Source organism: Macrotis lagotis, chromosome X, assembly GCF_037893015.1.
Source record: "Macrotis lagotis isolate mMagLag1 chromosome X, bilby.v1.9.chrom.fasta, whole genome shotgun sequence".
Taxonomy (NCBI): Eukaryota; Metazoa; Chordata; class Mammalia; order Peramelemorphia; family Peramelidae; genus Macrotis; species Macrotis lagotis.
The window spans coordinates 160,052,947-160,078,089 of record NC_133666.1 but is presented as its reverse complement, the minus strand read 5'-3'; the positions used below and the strand labels follow the sequence as shown (position 1 = coordinate 160,078,089).

Below are 25,143 nucleotides of genomic sequence, written 5' to 3'. Positions count from 1 at the left end.
CTGCTTCCAGGGTGGAGGATGCTCTTTCTCAAGCTTTTGAGAGTTTTGCATCTGTTTTCATGGAGAGAGATCTCAAATTCTTCAAGGGCTTATGAGACTCTCTGACTGCTTTTCTGGTCTGTACTCTTGTCAATGGATAGCCACAAGCACTCCCTCCTCCCGGAACCCATGTTGCTCCTGGATCTATGGGCAAAGCAACAGAGCTCTATCCCAGGGATAGCAGAGAAACTTCTGAATTTTCCTCAGATCCCCTTATTGTCATGGCTGAGCACTCTAGAAGAAGTTACTAGATGTCTCCACAGGTCTACTTCTGTTTTCTAGGGCTGAGCTGAGGACTACCCTGGCCTAGACTCCCGGCTAACTCTGGTGCAGCAGTTTTCCCACTGACCTTCAAATCTGATCTTGGCAATACCTGAACTGAGAGGTCCGGAAACCAACCCTGCTGCCAGGGACCCAAGCATTCTGTTCCTGGATGGCTGGAGCTGGTTGGCTCCAGCAGCCAGCATGGTCTGAGTTGCACTGTGACACTTTCCAAATCCAGTAGAACAAACTCTTCCCATGGATCTTTCAAGATACCTTGGGTTTCACTTCATCTTTCTCTGGGTTCTGCCACTTTAGAATTTTGTTAGAGTCATAATTTAAATGTATTTGGTGTGTTTGGGGGAAGAGTTTCTGGGATTTTGTACTTTCATTCCATTATCTTGGCCCTAACCAAAGTGTGCCCTCCTGTTTGTTTGGATAGCATTTAAAGGTGATCATAACAAGAGAAATGACAAACCGAGAGAAAAAAAATAACAGTCTTTATGAGAATTTGGATTGAAAAATTTTAAAGGCAGGCTAGCAACCTTTTGACTCTTAGGGGCTTTCTATTGAATATGATGACCACTAACCAATACAATTGAGTCTAATAAACCTTTCATTGCACATTAAGTTAAAATCCTTCTGCTGGAAAATAGAGATGCAAAATAAAAACTTAATAGTGCCTGCCTTTGGAGACACTACAAACCATGTTTCATTTTTTTTTCAAAACAACACAAAGTTGTTAGTTATATCATCTCTAGAATTAAGATGCCACCTCCTAAGCTTGGAATTTAAAGTGGTGATGATCTGCCTCCCAATGATTTTCCAGGTACATACCTGCTACCTATTTGCATATTATTAACATCCTCACATTCCTTGCCATTAAATCCATTATAGAAGGAGTTTCTCCTCAAAGCAGTTAGATCTGGTTCTTCTGGATCTTCTCTGGTTTGAGTATTTCATCTCTTTTATGATAAAGTCTTTTTGTAACTATCAGAAATTTTTAAATTGGTGGTATTGATATGTCATTTTTACAAAGGATTTCTATCATCAGAGTTAAGTAATTTTGGAAAAGATATTCATAGGAATGACTACTTAAATGTTTAAAAGATACACTGATAGTCCCAAGCTATAATTACATCTTCTAATAGTAATACACATATGTCCTTCTGCACTGGATTTTCTATAATATTTTCATTTGCTTATTTTAGGATTTCAAAATGATATACTTGCATCCTGAATGGGAATTCTCAGTTCAAAACTGAAATAGGGAATATTATGTTATTTGAAATACAAACTTTTTTTCTCCATCCATTAAAAGAGCTGGGGAATTTCACTGAACCTCTCTAATCTTCCATTTTTTGCCTCTATAACAAAGTAGACATGCTAAGTTTTCTTCTGATCCATCAGAAGTCATTTGTAAATACAGGTCATTTGGAAAATGTTCACAACTTTTCATATGGCTGTTATGTTCTACACAAGTCCTAGTTAAAAAAATAATAATATTGTTAGATATAAGACTTCAGAATAGACCTAGAATTTTTATGGATAGAAGTGATATTATCTCCCAAGAATTCACAGATAGAAAATATGCTTTTTTAAAATTATTATCTCCCATTTATTACATTCATTCAACAAAGAACTATTTAATATGTGAATAAAACTGTGCTATATGTAATTCCAGAGGATTACATATAAATTTTTTGTTTATATGTATATATATATATACATATAAATGTGCTTTGTGTGAAAGTACATATACATATATGTATGCATACATTCATATGTATGTTTGTATATATACAATTTGTATGTATATGTGTGTGCTTCATGTTTACATGTATATGCTTTTATATTTACATGTACATGAGCATATCTATGTATATATATTTGCATGTATATAGAAATATATGCATAAATAAGCAAATATTTGCATGTATACATGTATATGTATAGATATATATTATATATATAAGGATGTATGTGTATATAATAGTGTGTATGTGTATATGCATGTGCATATGTGTGTATGATTCCTACTTACAAGGAGCTTATAATCTAATAGAAGATGTAAAACTAAACTTTAAACATGTAATAACAATAAACTTGTATCCCACATGATTGGAAATAATGAATGAGTACTGTTATAAGCAAAATTCATCATCATGCTTTTGTGAAGCATGCATTCAGCAAATACCTACCATGTACAAGATCACCATGTCATTGAATAGAGATAATAAAAATTTAAATAAGACATGATCTATGTCCTCATCAACACTGTAATTGAGGCATAAGTCATACTCCAAAATGTTATAAAATTCTCAGCAACTCCTAGACCTATAACATTATTTTGTAGGGAAATTCCAGTAAGGGAACTAAGTCCTATAATGCATACCAAATCAGATTGGAAACTCTTTTGTAACTTATAGTCTTGGAACACTGTCAGTGGGGATAAATGACATATACAGAGTTACATACTGCATGTGAATCACAGATGCTTCTTGAATTCAGAATTTCTAAATTCTAAGTCTGAACTTTGTATACTAATTATATTCATTCATATTGTAGCTTTATTTGTATTATTTTTCAAGAAGAATAAACTATTGATATATTAGTGAAATAGAAATTTCCATTTTTGAGCTAATTAATAACATGATTGAGAAATAGTGATCTATTCAATAAGAGAGTGAATTTAAGGAGAGGAAGGAGAGATAGGGATTCTAAGAGGATGAAGTATGAAGAAAGGCACAGAAATGAAGTAGAATGAAGCATGCATGAGGGATGGGAAGTAGTAAACTTTGACTAAAGTATATGTGGGCGAGAAGTTTGAGGTGTACCGTGAAAGGTAGGGTGGTATTAGATTCATTATATCAAAGATTTATATCTGGAAAGAAATTTATAATTATTTTTTTTCCAACTTCTTTATTTTACAGATGAGAAATCTGAGGACCAAATAAGAAGTTCCTTACAAAGATAGTATTCTTTCAAGTATTTCATAATTTTGCGGAGAGTCATAAAACCTAAGGTAAGGCATTCAAATTTCACTTGGTAGATAACTAAAAGAAACAATATTTTTGGTGTGAAGTATTTTTATCATAAGATTTCATCATAAGAAAGATTAGTCTGTCAACATTATGATAGAAAGATTAGAAGGGGCTGAAAAAGAGATGTGGAAAAACATGTTTGGAAACTATCATAATACTCCTAGTAACTGATAATATGTGTCTAAATTAAGTTAGTAGTCATGAAAATAAAACTAAGGAATAGATGAAAGAAATATTGAAGAAGTATAAATAGCAATGCTGGTAACTATTTGGATATGTGAAATAAAGGAGAAAAGAGTCCAAAACATGGGAAGGTATTGATGGTAAATTGGGTGAATATAAGTGCGATGGCAAGGAATAATGAAATCAGGGGCATCTAGGTGGTGTAGTGAATAAAGCACCAGCCCTGGAGTCAGTAGTACCTGGGTTCAAATCCGGTCTCAGTCACTTAATAATTACCAAGCTCTGTGGCCTTGGGCAAGCCACTTAACCCCATTTGCCTTATAAAAAAGAAACCTAAAAAAAAAGAAATAATGAAATCAGAGAGCAAAGTATATTTGTTGTTGTTGTTGTTGCTTTGTGGCTTGAAGGAAGGTTCGAATATAAATCTTTAGACATGTTGAATTTGAGGAAGTGATAGCACATCCATGACAACATGCTCTGCAGACTGTGAAATTTGGCTTGAGAGATCAGGGAAGAATTCTCTGAAAAAATATAGATAGGAAATAAGCTTGATAACTTAAAGAACACAAAATGCTGAAACTTTTAAGATATCAGAACTGGTGAAAAATATACATAATGCCTGCAACAACTCAATTATAAATAACAATAAAACAATATTGAAATTATAATGACCAAGTTTGGGTACAGAGAAAAGACAAAAAACATGCTTCCCTAATTTTTACTAGTTATGTGGAGGATGTGAATCTTCATAGAATAAGGAATGTACTTTCAGACAGATTTAATGCATTACATGCTTTTCCTGAAATGTTTCCTTTTTTCTTTTATAATTACTTTTGTTGATATTTTATTTTACTTTTTCCAATTACATGCTATTAAAGTTTTTCAAGATTCATATTTTTAAGTTGCATAATTTTTTGCCAGATTCCCTGCCCATCACCCTCCACTTAGGGCCAAACAGTCTAGTGAACATTGTACTTGAATATTTCAATTTAATATGTTTACATATTTCTATTTAATATGTTTACATAATAATATGTTTACATAATATGTTTACACACTGAGGAATTGGAACTAAGGGAAAAGAAAAAAAAACATGAGATAGGAAGGATAAATATAAGAGAAATTTTTTAAGTGATTATATGTTCTTTCAGATTCTATAGTTTGTTTTGTTTTGCTTTGCTTGTCTGGATATATATGGCATTATCTTTAACAGGTCTCCCAGTTTTGACCAAGCATTTGGAACTATTGAGCGGAGCTGCATTGATAAAATTGATAAACTCACAATACTGTTGTTAATGTGTACAATATGCTCTTGATTTTGCTCCCTTCACTCAGAATCACTTCCTGTAATTCTTTCCATGCTTTTCTAGAAATCCACCATGGTGTGTTATAGAATAATAGCACTCTATAACATTCATACACCATAACTTGCTCAGTCATTCCTCAATTAATGGGCATCACTTTAATTTCCAATTCTTTTCCATTACAAAAAAGCTGATATGAATACATTGGAACATGTGAGACTTTTTCCATTTTTTATGATTTCTTCTGGATATAGACTTCATATCTGTATTGATGGGTCAAAGGGTATGATCAGTTTTATCACTCTTTGGGCATAGTTTCATAGTGCTCTTCAGAAAGGTTGGATCAATTCCCAACTTCACCAACAGTCCTTTAAAGTCCCAATCCTCCTACAATCTCTTCAACATTGATCATTTCCCTTTTTTTTGTCATATTAACCAGTCTGATAGATGTGAGGTAGTATTGCCTCATTTTTCTTTTAATGTACATTTCTCTAATCAATAATGATTTGGAGATATTTTTCATATGATTATATATAGCTTTAATTTTTTTTTCCATTTGAAAATGAGTTATTCATATCCTTTGACCATTCATCAATTGGGGAATGATTTGTAATCTTGTAAATATGATTCATTTCTCAATATGTATTAGACTGAGACCCTTATCACAACTCCTAGATATGAAAATTACTTCCCAGCTTTTAGTTTTCCTTCTAATCTTAACAGGATTGGTTTTATTAGGGGAAAACCTTTTTAATTTAATGTAATCAAAATAATCCATTTTGTAAAATATAATGTACTCTGTTTCTTGTTTGGTCATAAATTTCACCCATTTCCATAGATCTGACAGAGTATTTCTTGATCTATTAATTGGTCTGTGGTATCACCCTTTCCCAGTTTGACCTTATTTTGGTGTAGCATCTAAGTTGAGGGTCAACATTTAGTTTATGCCATACTGTTTTCCAGTTTTCCCAACAATTTTTGTCCATTAGTGAGTTGTTACCCCAAAAGCTAATGTCTTTGGATTTGTCAAACAATATCTTTTTACAGTCAGATATTACAGCTTCTTTTGAACTTATGTTCTAATCCACTTGCTCCTTACCCTAGTTATTAAGCAGTACCAGGCAATTTTGATAAATGCCAACTTATTGTATAGTAAAAGATCTAGTAGAGCTAGGTGACATTCCTTCATATTTTTCCCCCTCAGTTACCATGATACTCTTGACCTTTTGTTGCTTCAGTTGAATGTTAATATTTTTTCTAACTCAATAAAATAGTTATTTAGTGTTTTGATTGGTATTGCACTAAACAAATAATTTAATTTGAGAAGAAATGTCATTTTTTATTATATTAACCCAACCTAACCTTGAGCAATTGACAATTTTTTCAGTTGACTAGATCTGCCTTTATATACTGTTTTGTAATTCTTTTCACATAGTTTCTGGCTTTGTCTTGGAAGGTAGAGGTCCAAATATTTTAGCTTGTCTTCAGGTACTGAAAATTTATCCTTCTATTGTAGCCCTTGGCCTGCTACTTCACTGAATTAGAAAATTGTTTCAAATAATTTTGGATGATTTTCTCAGGTTATCTAAATATACCATCCTATCATCTGCAGAGTGAAATTTTTGCTTCTTCATTGCCAATTCTACTTCCTTCAATTTCTATTTCTTCTCTTATTGTCAAAGCTAATGCTAATATATATAATACTATATTGAATAGTAATGTTGATAATGGCATCCTTATTTTACTCCCTGTCCTTATTGGAAATGTGTCTAGTTCATCACCATTTCTTATAATATTTGTTGATGGCTTTAGACACAAATTATTTTAAGGAAAACTCAAGTTATTCCTATATTCTCAAATTTTTAATAAGAATGGATGTTGTATTTTGTCAATCATCAATTGACATAATCATATGATTTCTGTTGGTTTTTATAATTGATATGTTCAATAATATTGAGTGCTTTCCTAAAACTGAACTATCTCTTCCTTCCTAGTAAAAATCCTAACTGATCATGTTGCATTATCCAAGTAATAATTTGCTATAATCTCTTTGCTAAAATTTTACTTAAGATTTTTGCATCAATGCCCATTAGGGAGATTTTGCTCTATAATTTTCTTTGTCAGTTTTGGTTCTTTATGCATTAGATATCAGCACCATGTTGGTGTAATAAAAGGAATTTCACAGAACTCCTTATTCTCCTACTTTTAAAAAATAGTTTTTTTTTTAAATTCAAATTAATTATTCCTTATAAGGTGGGAAGAATTCATTTGTAAATTCTTCTGGACTTGGAGATTTTTTCTAATGGAGTTGATGGTTTCTTCAATTTCTTTTTCTGATATGGGGTAATTAAAGTATTTCCTCTTTTTTTTAGTCTGGGTAGTTTATATTTTTGCTAATAATCATCCATTTCACTCAGGTTAACAAATTTATTGACATACAGTTGGGTAAAGAAACCCCAAATTATCTTTTTAGTTTCATCCTCATTGATATGAATTCACAATTTTTGATACTGGTAAATTGATATTCTTTCTTTTTTATTCAGATTAACCAAAGACTATCTATTTTATTATATTTTTATATTTATTCATAAAACCACCTTTTAGCTTTATTTATTAGATCAATGGTTTTCTTGTTTTCAATTATTTGATCTCTCATTTGATTTTCAGAATTTCCAATCTGGTTTTTCATTAGGGATCATTACCTTGTTCTTTCTCTAGATCTTTTAGTTGCATACCAATTCATTGATCTCCTCTTTCTTTATAATATTCACATAATCATTTAGAGACTTACAATTTCCTGTGAAAACTTCTTTGGCTGCATTCCATTCATATGATGTCATATTGTTATCATTTTCTTGGATGAAATGCTTAGTTGTTTGATCCATTCAGTCACTAAAATTTATTTCATTTACAATTAATTTTTGATTTATCTTTCCATGTCACTTTTTTACATGTTAATTTTATTGCATCTGAAAAGTATGTGTTTAATTTTTTCTACTTTTCTGTATTTGATTATAATTTTTATGCTTTAAAACATGGTGGATTTGGGTATAGATGTCATATCCTATGGAAAAAAATACATATTCTTTACCATCCCCATTCCGTTTTCTCTAGATTTCTATTATATCTAGGTTTTCTAAGATTTTATTCATCTTCTTAACATCCTTCTTATTTTGTGGCTAGATTTACTTAGTTCTGAGAGAGAGACGCTGATGGTCCCCATTATTAGAGTTTTGCCATCTATGCCTGCTTGTAATTCATTTAGCTTCTTCTCCAACAATTTGGATTCTATTCCCCTAGGAGAATATATATGTTAGATAATTACATAATTTCATTGTCTATGATGATTTTTTAGGCAGATGTAGTTTCCTTCCTTATCCCCTTTAATAAGAACTATTTTTGGTTTTGCTTTGTCATTGATCAGGATTGCTACTAAAGCATAATATATTTTATTCTAGTTTTTTTTTTTACTTTTACCCTGTGTGTTTCTCTCTGTTTCAAATGTGTTTCTTGTAAAAAAAGATATTGAAGGGTTCTTGTTTTTAAATGCTTCTGCTATCCACTTCCGTTTTATCGGAGAGATAGTTAAGATTTTTAATTTTGTATTTTTTCCATTGTTTCTTTCCCTGATTGTACTTTTCTCTTTCCTTTCCTGTTTTTTCTCTTCAGTAATGTTTTGATCCTTTTCTCCATCAACTTTGCTTTTAAATTTTGATGTTAAGTTTATTTTCACTTTTACCTTTGCCTTCTTTTTTATCAGTCCCTTCTTCCCTTTTCTTTCTCTTTCCCTCCCTACTTCCCTGTAGCGTAGATCTATTTTTGACCCCAGTTGGTAAGGTATGTTCCAAATGTATGATCCAAATCTATTGACTAGCCTTTATTCAGTGTTTACATTCTCACTTCTTTCTATTATAATAGTTCTTTGTGCCTCCTTCCTTGGTATTATTTATCCACTGATGACTTATCTCTTTTTAGTACTATCCTTTTTTATATTTTTATTGTTTCAGCTCTCTTAATCTTATATACCCTTTGTCAAAACATACTCCTTTCATTTGAAGTGATAGAAGTACTATTTGCAAAGGTTGATTCATTGGTTGCTTCATTCCTTGATAAGCAGCATTGCCTCATAGTCACTATGTACCTTCCCTTCATTTGTCTCATTAGAGATACATTTCTCCAAAGTCAAAAATCACATAAAATTATAATCCCTTTATAATTTATCCCATTTTAAATTACCCTCCATGAGTTAATCCTTATGAATCAAAGCATTATGCCAAACCACATCATTTCATGAACCATTTATGCTACCCCATATATACTCCCTTGACATCAAAGCCTCAAGCAAAGAAAAATCTTTTCATAATATTTTCATGTCAAATCCTTCTAAGTATACTCTCTCTTTTGGTCTCTATAGTACTGCAACTATAAACCTACAGCTCTCCCCAATCAAAGTATGAGGTATACTCTCTTCTAGGCTCCATTTATTACCTCGGCCATGGTACTAAACCATGGATAACTAAATTATGGCTTAAGATAAGATATTGTCCTAATTTCATTATGTCCAGCCCTTCTAAGTACATCCCCCCCCCCCCGCCCCTATTGTACTACAAACCATTGAACATCTAGTAAAGGCACTTCTAATTTAATTATTTATAGAACCTCTAAGTACTCTAAGTACTGAGCCACCCTGTAGGTTTCTCTTAAGAACTTTACAGTTAATTGAAGGCATGGAGAAACACTGGTTGTGGGCTACCCAGGATATTGTGTCCTCATCAGAGAAAATGCTGAACTCTATCAACAAGACAGAATTAAAGTAACTCAAAGGAAGCATGGGATACTTAAATTTAGACTAAATACGTCAGATGTTCATCTAGACTATTTGTAATGGACCTATGATAGAGCATTCTGAGTTTATAATGGTGTGATCAGTCACAGTTGGATGCACTGTAATTTGACACAAACATAATGATGTTATTTTTGGTCTTTGATAAAGAAAGACAAGAACCCATAGTACCCATATTCTCTAAGTACTATTTTTTTAACTATATCTAATCTTTTATTGATCCCAAGAGAAATACAATTTTCAAGAGTTACAAGTTAACAAGAGTTACAATTTTATATTCTTGACATAATTTTTCCCCTTTCATATTACTTTTTTTATGCATTTCTTGAGTTTTGTACTCAACGATGGAATTCTCTAATTTGTTCTGGTCTATTAGTAAATTTTGGAAGTCCTTTATTATATTTTACATTCATCTAATCCTCTGACAGAATATGCTGAATTTTGCAAGGTAGAAAATTCTTAGTGCTAATCCAAGATCCTTTGCTCTCAGAAATATCATATTCCAGAAATTCTGTTCTTTAATGTTAAAGCTGAGAAGTCCTAAATAATTCTGATTGTGCTTTCTTTTTATTTAGTTGATTTTATTTTGATTGCTTGCAGTGTTTTCTCCTGTATTTGAGAATCCTCAAATTTCGCTATTATAGCACTTGGTATTTTTATACTGGGATCACTTTCTGAAGGTGTTCTGTGTATTATTTCAAGGGCTATTTTATCTTCTTGATCTAGTATCTTGGGATAGTTTTCCTGATAATTTCCTGAAAGATATTTTCCAGTCTCTTTTTTGATCTAGGATTTCTAGTAGACCAATAATTAGTAACTTTTTTCAACCTGGATCTCCAGGTTGTTTGTTTTAGGAAAAACGAACTTTACATTTTCTTCAATTTATTCAAGCTTTTTATTTTTCTTTTTTGATGTAATTTTTGTGTCTCATAGATTCATTAGTTTCTATTAATGCAATTCTAATTGTTAAGGTTTTATTTTCTTCAATTAACTTTTCTGTTTTCTTTTCCATTAGGTTTATTTACTTTTTTGCTGAATTGCATTCCCTTTCCAGTTGGTTGATTTGAGTTTTAGATGAGTTACATTCCTTTCTGAGCTGGTTGATTTTATTTTTTGAAGAGTTACATTATTTTTCCAGTTAGTTATTTTAGTTATTTTTACTTTTAAAGAGTTGATAACATTGGTCAATTTTTCATAATTTTCCTTCATGGTTTTATCTTTTAAAACTTTCATATATTTAAGGCAGTGAGGTTAAGTGACTTGCCCAAGGTCACACAGCTAGGCAATTATCAAGTGTCTGAGGTCAAATTTGAATTCAGGTCCTCCTGACTCCAGGGCTAGTGTTCTATCCACTGCACCACCTAGCTACACGTCTCATTTTTTCCATTTTTTTTCTTTCTCTCTTTTTTTTGAGTTTTAAATTCTTTTTTAAAGGTTTTCTGCAGAGGCAGATAGGTAGTGCAGTGGATAGAGCACTGGCTTTGTAGTCAAGAGGTCAGAAGTTCAAATCTGGCATAACACACTTGCCACCCTATTTGCTCACATCCAGGGCCAACTCCAGGCATCTTGATTCATATCTGGTCACTGTCTCTAGAGGAGAAAGTGATGCTGGTGATTTAGCACACCATCTGCCTCACTCAAATTCAGTTCACATGTTTATCATGGCATCACTTCCTTGATTATGTAGTCTTCTTCAAAAATGAAGTACAAATATTATTTTTAAGGCCTTCTATGAAGTTTTGGATTTGAGTCCAATTCAAAGCCTCCTCTGAGACTTCCCATGTAGGTAATTTTTCACTGCTTTCTTCTGAAATCACATTTTTGGCCTCTCTATTGGCATAGTAACTTTCTGTTTACCATTCTTTTAGGTTTTTTCCTCATTTTCATAGTTAAGCTCTGGCCCTGGGGTATAGGAAGTATACTTCCGAGTTTGTTGTGCTGGAGCTGGGATCTGATTCCTGGATTATAGCTAGCCAAGATGTTGTCTATGCAGCCCAGATATTCCCTATGCAGAGGTTTATTTCCTCATTTATGTCAGCTCAACCTATGCAGTAGTTTGTTCCCAATCCAGTCCTGTCTTTTGCCCCATGTTCCCAGGGTTCAGACTTTGCCTGAGGTTGGGACCCTCCTTTCCGGTTTGTTGTCTAGCTGTCAGGAACTGGTTTCATTGCTGCTTAAAACTTCCCAGTCCCTGCCCTGCTCAACTTTACTTCTCCTTTTCCCCTGAAGAGACTTTCTCTGAAGATGCTCCACAATGTTTACACCTGAAAACTTGTTTCAATAATTTTTTAATTAATTTATTTTAAGGGGTGAGATCTGTAGCTATAATATCTATGATGAGGCTTCATCTAACATTGTGTAAGGAAAAGTTTTGGAACATGCTAATTACATACCATGATCTTGCCTCTGCCCCAGAAGTCAAATTTTTTTTCTTTAAATCTTTGTTAAATGTGATAATCTACATAGAGGAGAAAAGTGTAGTTTGGAGAGAAAATAAAGTAAAAGAAAACATATCAGCAAATCACATATAGAAACCATTTCTAATGTCTCCCAGAGGCTAATTCAAAGTAAGTAATACAGTAGTGAAATCATAGAGAGGGTGATGAATTGAAATGAACACACATTTCCCTAATTCTTTAATTTTGTTTCTTTCGAAGTAACGAGGGAATGTTGCTCCCTTTTGTGTTAAGTAAAGAAAATTATAGGTCATGTGAGAGCACAGATGATGCAATAGCCATAGTAACTGAGACTGGAATAATGACGCAGGTTGCTTTCTAGGACTATTGGACTGAAATACTGGTAGAGTGTATCTGAAAGACAAGTGGATTCCATTGCACTTGGATTAGCTTCTGAAAGTCAAATCAGCTAGTAATGAAAAATGCATTCCCTATCTTTCAAAATATTTCTCTTCCTTGGGTTTTCTAGGCTTAAAGATTTAAATCTTTTATAATAATTGCCACTACTACGTTCAGCACATATATCAGGTTGGAATTGCTTGAGAAAGAGTTTTTTACCTCATGAAATGATCAGAAAAAATATGATTATAAATATGATCAGTTTAGGAACACAGTTTCATCCCTCTTTATATGTAATCTTTATTGCGAACAGTGAATTTTGCATATACAAAAATATATTTTTTCATTTATTTGAATTATTCCTTATTTTTCCAGGTCTTCAAGAGTAGATTTTGGTGAATCCAGTTACCTTTTATCAGAACAATTTAGCAATTCAAAAAGGTCCTTTTGATGTATCCCTTAATTTTTAACCAAACAAAAGCTTATCTATTTAATATCATCAAGAACCCATATAGCTATCTCCTTTCATTGAAGGATTTTTACAATTAGTCAGTCTTATTAGAATGTCTGATATCAGTGCCCAGGCTGCATCCTGAGTTTCCTCCCCTTCCTACCTTGCCCCTACTCCTTCCTGGATAAAGGGGGCATATTCTTCTTTGATTTGACAAACTGGAGGTGCCACTTCAGATCGCAACCTCTGACAGTCAAGGTAATTTAAAGCTGACAGTAGGCCTCCAATGAGCAGGTTGGGGGTTGGGGGGATGGGGAGATGTCTGACTCTCTGACTAGACCCCTCATGCATGTCTTTGTGACTCTCAACTTAGAAAAATATCAGTAAATGTGAATGTTAAATTAATTGCTTTGTTCTTTCTTAAGATCAAAATTTGTGAAAAGATTTGATCATAATTAAACCAAATTCTGGGAAACCATTTATTTCTAACCATGCAGAACTCAAAGAGATCCTGTTCTCATTTTTGGGAAGGAGGCTCTTTCACACTATAAAGTTGTTTTTTTTTTAATAATGGGCCAACATATTGTTGATAGGCTCAACAGGATGCCATGACATTTTATGTGTGTATGTATCTATATGTAAATCTATTCATCTAGTTACAGATAGATAGATAGACGGATATATATATATATATAGTATGATAATAAATTACTTCATCTTTTGTTTCAATTAAATCAATCAAATTCACATATAAATCAAATTACCATTTTTATGTTGTTTCAGTTCTGAAGGACAAATTTAAAACCAACTTTCAACAACAATGTTTACATGCTTATTTTGGTTTTGGGGAGCTATATTTTAGATTTTTAAGATTTTTTATTCACTTTTTTCCTCAGAAAATGGAATAATTAACTTTTTTAGTATACTATTCTTCTGTGATTTCTTAAAATATAGTTCTGAAGCAATAAGCTTCAAAAAAAATCATTGTGTTTCAAATGGAGTTAACTGACTGTGTCCTTAAACCCCAATCACTCTGATATCAATGATTACCCAATAATAACCCCTAGTCTATGTCTTTGGGGCAAATTGTTTAGGGTATTGGCTTAGAATAGGGGTAAATAATAATTGTTTTCTATTCTGATCTGAAATTTAGAAGGTTTTCCAGATTGAAGTTTTATGATGGTCAATTGGGCAATACTTTGTATCAATAGACCTTAGTCATTAAATAGATATAAGTTCATACAAGAGAACTAGAAGAGATCCTGATTTAGAAAATCACTCACTACATTCTAGGTCATTTCCAATCATCTTGATTTTTGTCTTGTCATTGGACTTCAACGAGTGCAAGAAAGAGTGAGACTAACAACTTTGCACAGCTCTGTCTCACTTAAATCCAAAACCTATGCAAGTCAAGACATCCTTGTGTCTTGTGATGTCATTGGTCCTCTTTGAGATTGAAGGATAAACAACCAATAACAAAAACAAGGAGATTACAGTAATCTAACCATTTGGTATTTATACCAGGAATGCAGTGTTGGTTCATTATTAGGAAAAGTATCATCATAATTGATATACCAATAACAAAAGCAATGAAAGAAATGTGATTTTATCAATAGATTCTGATGAAGCACTTGACAAAATAAAAAAAACATTACTATTAGATACTAGAAAGCAAAGGAATAAATTGAACTTTTCTTAAAATGAAAATGCTGGGAAAACTGGAAAGCAGTTTTGCGTAAACTATGCATAGAACAACATCTTACTCCATATATCAAGCTAATATCGAAATTAAAAAATAGACATAAAGGGTTTTGTCATAAATAAATTTGGGGAACCTGGGCAAATATACTTGTCAAGGGAAGAATTTATGAACAAGCAAGTTATGTAGAGGATTAAAGAATAAAATACATAATTTATATCATGAAATTAAACAAACTTTTGCACAATCAAAATTAATGAAGTAAAAAACAAGAGGAAATCAAGAAATCAGGGAAAATTTATAGCCAATTTCTTGATAAAGGTCTCATTTCTCAAATATATATGGAACTGATATAAATTAATATAAATAAGACTCAATCTCTCATTAAATATTAGTCAAAAGATATGAACAGGAAATTTTCAGAACAAGAAACAAAAGCCATCAATAGACATTTAAAAAAATATGTTCTAAATCACTAAGTATAGAAACTCAAAACAGTAATAAAATACCAATGCATATGGATCAGACAAGATGAAGAAAAGGAAAATGATAAATGCCTGAGGGGACGTAGAAAAATTCTACTGTTAGTGAAATAGTGAACTAGTTCAAAAAGTTGAAAGGACAATTTTGAATTATGACTAAAGAGCTAGATAACTATGTATATCTCTTGACTCAAAGATACAACTATTGTGTCTGTATACCAAGAAATCAAAAAAAGAAAAGAAAAAGATTTTATTTATACAAATATATTTATAGTACCATTTTTTGTGGTGTCAAAGCAAGGAAATCAAGGGAACATCTATCATTTGGAGAATGGCTGAAAATGTCATGATATAGGATTATGATGGAGCGCTATTTTTCCATAAGAAATGATAAGCCAGATAATTTCAGAAAAATCTGGGAAGACTTATATTAACTGTTGAAATACGAAGTGGAGAGAAGTTTGCACACAGTAATAGCAATTGTCAACTGTGAGAGCCGTACCTACTCTGATCAACACAATAATCCAAACCAATTCCAAAGAAACCATAATTAAAATTGTCAAAAAAATTTCAGATAACTGGTTAATTTGTTAAACAGATTGAATCATCATTTTTATTTTGTTTCTTCTCAAAATTATTTTGTGTTTCTTTTTGTAATACTTTTAATAGGTTAATTTATTATATGATCAAAACTAACTTGCTTCCTTTCTCAAGGAAAGGAAAGAATTGAAAAGAGGAAAGGAATTTGGAACTCAAGATTAAAATAATATTGTTTACAATTTTACATGCAATTCAGAAATTTTTAATTCAATAAAGAAAAAGGTAAAAAAGTTCATTAACCAAGTCAGTATTAAAATTTGATATTTTCAAAGATGATAGAAGATACTATACTAAGTCTTGGAGTTATTGGCAAGGGGAAAAATGTAGACAAATACAAATAGCTTTTTAATATATTCTGCTTTTGTTACTCTTGTCACATTGTTCCCCATTGTGACTTAATCACATTTTAAATAGGGGCTCATTTGCTGAGCATTTCCATGACTATCTTTAAGCTTCTTTTGCATCACAAAAAAATCAGCAGGATAAAATCCAATTGCTTCCCATAAAATGACACACTGGGTAATTGCTACAAAATCAAGCTGTTACAATGCTGCAGTTTTATGCCCTATACTGCTGTGTATAATATCTGAGAGCACCAGGCTTGTTGTCACTTTAGAATTATGCAGTTTTTCAATTGTTTGAAATCTATTGTGAAACTCTATGTCATACACATGGACCCAGAAAACACAATATAGTCAAAGTGGAAGCCAGAAATTTTCAGATTAAGTGCTTCATATAACATTTTCTATTCAACACTATATGGATTGCTTATCAAAAGATTTTTCTACTAATAAATGATTCCCTCACTTGGAAATCTTTACTACTTTATCAGAGTATATGGTAGCTTAAATCTTTGATGATATCTCTCACTTTATATTATGCCAAATTGTATTCATGACATCAATGGGAAGGGGGAACTCTATAGATCTAAAGTAGTTTAGAACATAAGTGTCTAAATGTAAACTAAAATGATTTTCAATAAAAAAGTAAGCTAAAATTCTTTAAATAACTATTGATTAGAAAACTGCTAATCAATACCACTCTGAGGTATCACCTCACACCTATCAGATTGCTAATATGGCAGAAAAGGAAAATGATAAATCTTGGGGTGAATGTGGGAAAACTGGGACACTAATGCATTGTTGTTGGATTTGTGACCTGATCCAACCTTTCTGGAAAGCAATTGATAACTAACCACAAGGCTATAAAACCATTCACACTCTTTAATCCAGGTATACTTCTACTAGAGATCATATAAAAATGGAAAAGATGCACATATTAAAAAAATCCTAACAGTTGTTTTTTGTGATGGCAAAGAATTAGAAATTGAGGGGATAAACATCAATAGGAGAATGGATGAATAAGTTGTGTGGTATTTAAATGTAATATAATAATGTTCTATAAGAAACGATTAGCAAGTCTATTTCAGAAAAAAAAAAACGTTGAAACACTTAAATGAATTGTTGCTGAATGAAGTGAGCAGAACCAAGAAAATATTGTACACAGTAACAGCAACATTGTGTGATGATTAACCATGATAGCTTTAGTTGCTCTCAGTAATACAGGAATCAAAGAGTTCTAAAACACTTGTGAGGGAAAATACCTTCCACATCCCAGAGAAAGAACTGTGGAGCCTGAACGCAAATCAAAGTACATAATTTTCACTTTTTGTTAAATTTTTATTTTCGTTTTTCCTTGAGATTCTTCCCTCTTGTTTTGAATGTTCTTTCACAGCATAACTAATATGTAAAATGTAGAATATGGTTGTGCATATGTAAATTTTATCAGATTACTTTCTATCTTAGGGAAGGAGAAGAGTAAAATGAGGGGGAGAAAAATTTTTTAAAGTGAATGCTGAAAACTATATGTATATTTGGAAAAAGTAATTAATTAAAAGTAAATTTATATTGAAAAATTTAGTTAATTTAAAATAAATTTCTATTGATGTAAGTTTTTCTGCTTTGAGCACTCAAGGAAAGGGAACCTAATTTTTAAATTTAGGCTTTATGTAACTTGTATATCAAATTTTACTATTTAGAAGTAATGAGATACCTATAAAATAATATTTTATCTTCTTTTACCCTAACTAAAGTTTTTCAAGGCAATTTTCACTTTTGGAAGATGATGTGTGTTTTTTTAAGATAATGTATGTTTAAATAAAAAGATCAGCTTCAAGTAAATGTTGGGAAATTATCATTTTGATAAACATTGTTACAAAAAATTCTAGAAACATATTAATCAAAAATGTAATACAAGTTTTAAGCAAATAAATCTTAAATAGATTCCAAAAACTAGGTCCAATGACATCATGGTAATCTAAATAAGCAGTGTACAATTAAAAAAAAATAAAGTTAAATAAAGGATAATACAGGATGGTACTGTTAGATTCTTATTTTTTTCTCTTTATAAATCAGTACTCATTGAAGAGCTATTCATTAGAAAATTATGTAAGTGGAGAACATGTAAAACCTAAAAATATCTTGAATAAAGCAAAAAAATAGAATCATCAGCAGAGAATTAATTTACAACAGAAAATTAATACTTACATGTGAGTTATTATGAGTCAAAGGAAAAAAAATGTGCAGGATAGACTGAAGATATACTAAATGAATTTAAGTTTGAGGATCCAAGTTATATACTAAAAGAACTTGCAAGTATGATTCTAAAGAACAGTTCTGACAACCTGTGAGAAATCACAGAGAGTGGGAGAGATTCCACAGAATTTTGGATTAGTAAATATCCTATATTTTTGAGAATAATAAAAAAATTTAGAGTTTGGAAATTATGTAAGTTGAAGTCAATCTTTAGCATAGTTCTAGAATATTATCCTGGAAATATAACGGACTAATTTCAGTAAGCATAAGTCAGAGACTAAAATTTTTTTTGAAAGGATAGATTTACAGATCTGAGAGATAAAGGATATATGAATTTTGGCAAAGTAATTCATATTTTTTGATATCTTTTTATATATGATGGAAAAATATAGGCAAAAGTAATATAACTGCTAGTTTCATAACTATCTGAATAGTTACACAGAATGTTGACTAATTCATCATTTCTAATTTGGAATATCTTTTCTTTCTCTAGTTACCCATATAACATACAGTACCAATTCCTGATCTTAAGGTTTACTGATTCCCACTTATTTTACCCCCATATCCCAAGAAAATAAAATTCCCTAAATCAAGTCTCTTCTGACATAAATTATAATACTACCTCTGTTAACAATTAACAATATAATTTAATATTTTCAATGAACATTTATTGATCATCTATGATGCTTCAGATGAATTCAGAGCTTTCAATAAAGGATTTTGACTCTAGTCTAGCTCTTCAGTCAAAGGAGAGAGAGACAACAAAATGAACCTAGAAGGTTTTGAGTAACAAAAATTGATTAAATCTGCAATGTAACAGGAATTCAGGTATTCAGCTTATCCAAGAAGAAGAATGATGGCCATGATGTAAAAACTAAACAAAGTCACTTCCAGAAAAAAATGAATTTGTTTGTAAAATTTATATAACTAATTTGACCTTCAATTTCATTGCCTAAAATGAGGGAGTTGTGCTAGATGAACTCTGAAGGTACTTTAGAGCTATAACATTCATTTAATCTAAAATATGAAAAGCCTGGAAAGATTAGGGGGAGGGTAAAAATAGTCATATTGTGATGGACTATAAAACAGAAGATTTTATAATTATTTATGGAGATATCATTGGAAACAATGGGATTTACTAAAGTGGTCTGATATGATTAGACCTATGCTTGGGAAAAATACATTTGCATTGTAGTTTAGGATAGATTGTTGTAGAAAGAGTTTTGAGGATGAGAGACCAATTAAAAGGCTATTTACAAAGCCTTTGTGATGAGTTTCTATACCAGGAAGGTGATTATGTAAAAAGACATAAAAGTAGACACTATACTGAATATATGGAGTATGGAATTTATATAATTCCTTCATCAATATGAAAGAAATGGCAAAACAAACACAGAAGATGAGACTATATGGGATTCTGATGTTAATTAATATATTATTTTTAAAATCAGACCTTTTTTTCTGACTGAACTATTAATTCAATTTTATATCTACCCATTCTATGAATTGTTCCTTAAAATACCACCATCAGCAACAACAAAGAAAACCAATCAAAAAGCCCTTTGTTCACCTCCTTAATCAATTCAACTAGTAACATAGTGTCAACTCTTTAAAGGAAATGATTACAAGCAGTTGTATGCACTAAAATCATTATCTTAGAATACTAGCATTCTAAGAGATTTAAGAACACCTAGTTCTTTTAATAGATAAAAGACAATGTTTAAAAATATAAATCATAAGCCCCAAGGGAAAATACCCAAATTACCCAACTTAGAATTTGTCAAACCATGAAATAATAACAACAATAATAATCATAATCATAATCATAATCATCTTCTTTTGTGGATCCCTGCTATTCTGAGGCAATTAAGAAACCAGCATCCATTTAAACTTTACCTTATGTACTATAGATTTACTCAGAGATTCAGAATCTTCTGATTGAGGAAGAAAGATGTCTCTGCCTTTATTTCATTGGTTTTCCTAGAGAAGTCCAAAGACCTTGGTTTGCTCAAGGTTCTGCACATTGAGCTGTACTCATGATCATGTATAAAATCAAAATATCAGTAATTTTACTTCTGATATGAACTGCAATTTTTATATTAAAACCTGATATTTGAAACTTGATATAGCTAAGTAGAATAGGTAGCATATTATTTAATTAAAATAATCCATGAGTAAAAAAAATGAAGATCATTTATTTGTCTCTGCTACTACATACCACTATCTCGACACACCATCAAATTCCTTGAGTAGAATTTTAGATTCTAAATACACACACACACACACACACACACACACAAACACAATTAGGTAATAGAAAGATACAACTTTGTCTCCATATGTAGCATTCAAAACCTGGCATTTAAGAATAATTGAATTATAAGTGCAAAATCTTTGCTAATATGATCTTTTAAAGAAAATAAATATATTTTTCATCAACAAAATTTCTTATTTTAATTTTTTTGACCAACGTTAACAATAAGACTAGGTCTCAAGTCAGTGATTTGCTATATCTTAACAAAATATAAACAACCTTACCCTATGATATGTAAAAGTAAAAATATACTGGAATTTAGATCACAATTTAAACCTTCTATTAAACGCATTCTGAAATCTTACATTGTCAACATGAGTTTTAGAATTATAACTTTGAGGTTTACATATGATATGCAAACATTTTTCTCTGCACTTACCAGGTGATTTTATACCACTTCATTGAAAACAGGCTGTAATATATTTGGACTTCTTATTGCTTGAGTAGAAAGTGCTCATCATTATCTATTATTTATGTTTATAATATAGAAAAAATGGAAACAGTTTTCAAGTGGCATACATCACACTGTTGTAGTGGTTGATTTCCTCAAGATGGTTTTCTGTGGTTTAGGTGCAGTGGGTGGAGGCACAGTTGCAGGTCTGAGAAGGGGAAAACTGTTACTGTGGCTTATTCCCAACCCTCCATTTTCTAGAGGAAGAGCAGGGAGAGGGGGTGGTGGGGGTGGGAGAGATGGGCACTGGTGAGGAAGTTTTCCCGGCATGTGGAGGGGTTCATTGTGAATGTGGACCTCTCGGTTTTTTATGTTATACCGGACATCACAGTCAGGACAATACCCATGGTATTGCACCTTTTCACTAAAGCGTACCCGTTCCCGTGTTCCTGCCTGGGGACACCTGTCCTTTTGAGACCTGTGTATCAAAGGCTGCATCTGCACCTTGTCCAAGTTATTACCAGGTATACAGCACACGTCCCCATTTGGAATTTTGTTTGATGCTGCAGGTAAACCTCCATTTCGGAGAAGTGTGCCATTAGTTTTTACAGGATTGATGGTTGGCAGAGGCCTGTGAGGATCATCACACTTCACAGGTGTCAATCGTGGAGGAGGAGGTGGAGGATTAGGTTTTCTCAGGACTGTAAGAATAGCAGAAGGGTGGACTGGTGGCTTGATGAGTGGTGTGGTGGAATGCACTTTGATCTTCTCTAAACTGGATGCTGTTGTACTACTAGAGCTGCTATTGAGTGTATCAGTTTTGGAGCTGTCTGTCATCTCATCTTCCAGCTGTAGGTCAGAGGTCAGTGTGTCGATCTGGTCAACCACCTGCATGGAAATCAGAGGTAAAAAAAGATGAATAGTGCCAAAGAAAATATATTTGGAACAATTTAGGTTCTCTTTTCAGTTCTTTCCATTGACAACATTATTAACAAGTAAGAAGGACTGGTTTTTCATTAACTTATAGAAAGAATGTTGCAATTATTAGCAAAGCAGCAAGCCTTTGTTATATTGCTATTCTGTGCAATACACTGCATTAGTCACTGGGTCAAAAACAAAAATGACACAGCTCCTAGACTCAAAGAACTTACAATTCATTGGAATAGATACTGTTAAATGAGGAGCATCAGAATGTTACTCTATATAAGTTTTAGTAATAGTGAAATTCTTTCCATGACCTAGCAATTCAGAATTAGCAAAGGAAAAATTTAGACTGGTTACAACAGAGTTAAGAAGACTTCCTGCATGAAGTACTTTTTCAAAGACAACTTTATCAAGTACATATAGGGGTACATTACCTTACTTGCTATTGCTGCTATTTTTCAATAGTGGTAGTAATAACAGAAGTACTATTAAAATGAGTTTCAATTTAGGAGTATGATAGTTTGCTTGCTGTAGTCATTGAAACTAGTCATAAACCTAAATAGTCAAAGGTTTGTAGTAGTAGTAGTAGTAGTAGTAGTAGTAGTAGTAGTAGTAGTAATAGTGATAGTAATAGTAGTAGGAGTAAAATGTTGTTGTTAGATTAATCATAGTAGTAGTAATAGTGGTAGTAGTAGTAAGGAATGACAAAGAAAGAAGAAAAAGAGGAAGAGGAGGTTAAACTCCAAGCCCAATTCCATTATCCAGAGTCTGAATGAGAGAGGCACAGATAAGTAAAGGAATAGTAATTTGAATAATATAAAACTAAGACCCTTTGTGCTATAATACTGTTACCAAGAGCTGTGAAACCTTGACAGTACCCTAAAACATGGACCAGTTGAGCTATAGTGATACTAATAATTGAATCAGGACCACAGTTAGTATAATACAACCTATTTAATACAAATATGTAAGTCCTAGTATATCCTCAACCAACCATTGAAAGATAAATCTAAAAGTTTATTGCAATAAAAGGAGTCAAAATGAAACTAAGGACAAATTTTAAAAAATTCTATATCACTAAAAGAAATTTGATGAGATGTGAGAAACATCAAAGTTAGAGGAGACAAGACCTAAAGAAGGAATATATCGAACATATCCAATCAACTCTCTCATAAAAAGCCAATCCAAAAAGTAGATAAACTGGATCAAATAAATTTAAAAGAATGAATGAAGGACAAAATGATGGTTTAAAGGAAGACTATTTTGATTGATGTAGATTGTGGTAAAGAATATCAGAAAATTTGCAACATTGTTTTTTTGATGTAGAAATTTAGCACCTACAAGGTTCTTATTAACACATGATTAAATGCATAGAATTACACATCAGAAACTTGCTGTCTTCTATAAACTACAGATTATATATCCCCATACAACAAAGATAGAACTTGAAATATTTTTATAATTAAACAAATAATCTTATAGTTCGAACAAAACTGCTACCCACAATTTCCATTGCTACAAAAAGTTAATAAATTTTGATAGATGTTATCATACCAAATGCTCATAACATCTAGGCTATAAGAAATGAAAAACTTTCAAAATATCATACCTATCAGATGGAATCAAAACCACATAAGAAAATAATAGTATATATTATATTTGTTATATTCTATTTTATTAGTTTTTTTCTTAACAAGTTTCAATGTCTCTATAGATGATGAACTCATATTCTCATTTTTGTATGTATTTACAAATAACAGTTTATGTGATTATGAAATAATCTCTGTAACATTAAATGTAAAATAATAATATAAAAGTAACAGCCTATTGCAAGGCCAACTTTATCTAATATTCATTTAAAAAATGAGATAATTAGCATCCAGAGCAACAAAACTCATTTACTCACATATAATTTGATCAATTTTTGGTTATATGATGGAGTACTCCATTTAAGAGTAGAATAATAATAGCCAGGTGATTTATAGTGGACTTTATGTGCCTTTAGATGGTTACTGGGAATAGCTAGCATACCTGAAGCAATAGACACTTGGGGTATAATATATGACTGAATGAATGAGTATATCAGTCAATATAATACATTCAAATAAATTGCTACTGGGGGCTCTAGTTGAAATCATTATGGTGCTTGGGTACTGCAGACCAGCTGATGTTACCTCATATTCTGAAATAGCCATGGAAAATAGACTGAAATAAATGAGAAATAAAATAATACCCACCTACTAGAAATATTTTAATTCTTGCATCAGTATAAAAGCAGGCAAATCATGAACATGCATGAAGTGAATTGAAAATATGGATTTTTTCCATTGTGTGAGAATTATAGAGATAAAATAAAATTGAAACATCTTACCAGTAGTTAGCAAAAGCTTTATTTTGTTTTTGTCGGTAATAGTCATAGTTTTGAGTCAATCAAAAGTTTACTGAAGAGTATAATTATTAGAAGTAATTCAATCCCTAAATCAAGATTAGATGAAATAGATAAATTATTAAATTCTTGAGAAGAAAACGCTGAATAATATGTTAATATTAAAAATCTCCACAAAAAAACCCATATATTTTACAAAGTAATGACCTGGACAATAGGCAAAAATTATGCTCAGATCTCAATCAAGTTTGAAGATGTGATAGACATGCATGAATTAAAATAACTATTTTTGAGTTTAATGTCAATATACTAAATACAATGCAAAATTGTCATTTTCTTCAAAATATCATGAATAAATTCAGTCTCCTATATTATTTTATAAGAAGAATAAAAATATTTCAGGACATGCTCTCAACACTATATAGGGTAAATATTGTCCTGCTAAGAACCAGAGGAAATTTGAAGCAATTAAAGAATATTCCTAAGGAAAAGTTCTATCTATAATGATAGGAAGCATAGCTTGAGAAAATTATTAAAGTTCAAAAGAAAGGCATTGGAAGATTAAATCACTATCTAAAGTAGTGTGCAAATTATTTGGAATGAAAAAAATAACTAAAATAAATTAAATAAAATAACTCACATAATTAACATCTGATGTCTTTTTTGCTGGAACAATTTATTTTACATGATTTGCTACTGAATTCGCAAAATTTGAAAACATGAACTTAATTCATCATTATGCAATTGTACACCCTTTGATGAGGGGTTCGATTTTTTTCTGAATCTTTATTTGATTATAGTCTATATATTTTCAGAGAAGTTTGAATACACTG

At 31.5% G+C, this 25,143-nt stretch overlaps 1 protein-coding gene across 4 annotated transcripts in view; it reads right to left on the bottom strand.

Annotated features, from left to right (window-relative positions):
• PRR16 (proline rich 16) overlaps positions 1–25,143 on the bottom strand; it is a 490,313-nt gene that overhangs the window by 220,732 nt on the left and 244,438 nt on the right. For 2 of the 4 annotated variants that reach the window (XR_012471438.1, XR_012471437.1), the window contains exon 2: positions 20,989–21,888. Coding sequence is in view for 2 of the 4 variants with exons in the window: in XM_074200521.1 (XP_074056622.1) it covers positions 21,130–21,888 (759 nt within the window). In the remaining 2 variants the exon portion in view is untranslated. Of the gene's footprint in view, positions 1–18,118; positions 21,889–25,143 lie in introns of those variants that run through there. The other 2 variants (XM_074200521.1, XM_074200522.1) reach the window with 2 other exon arrangements.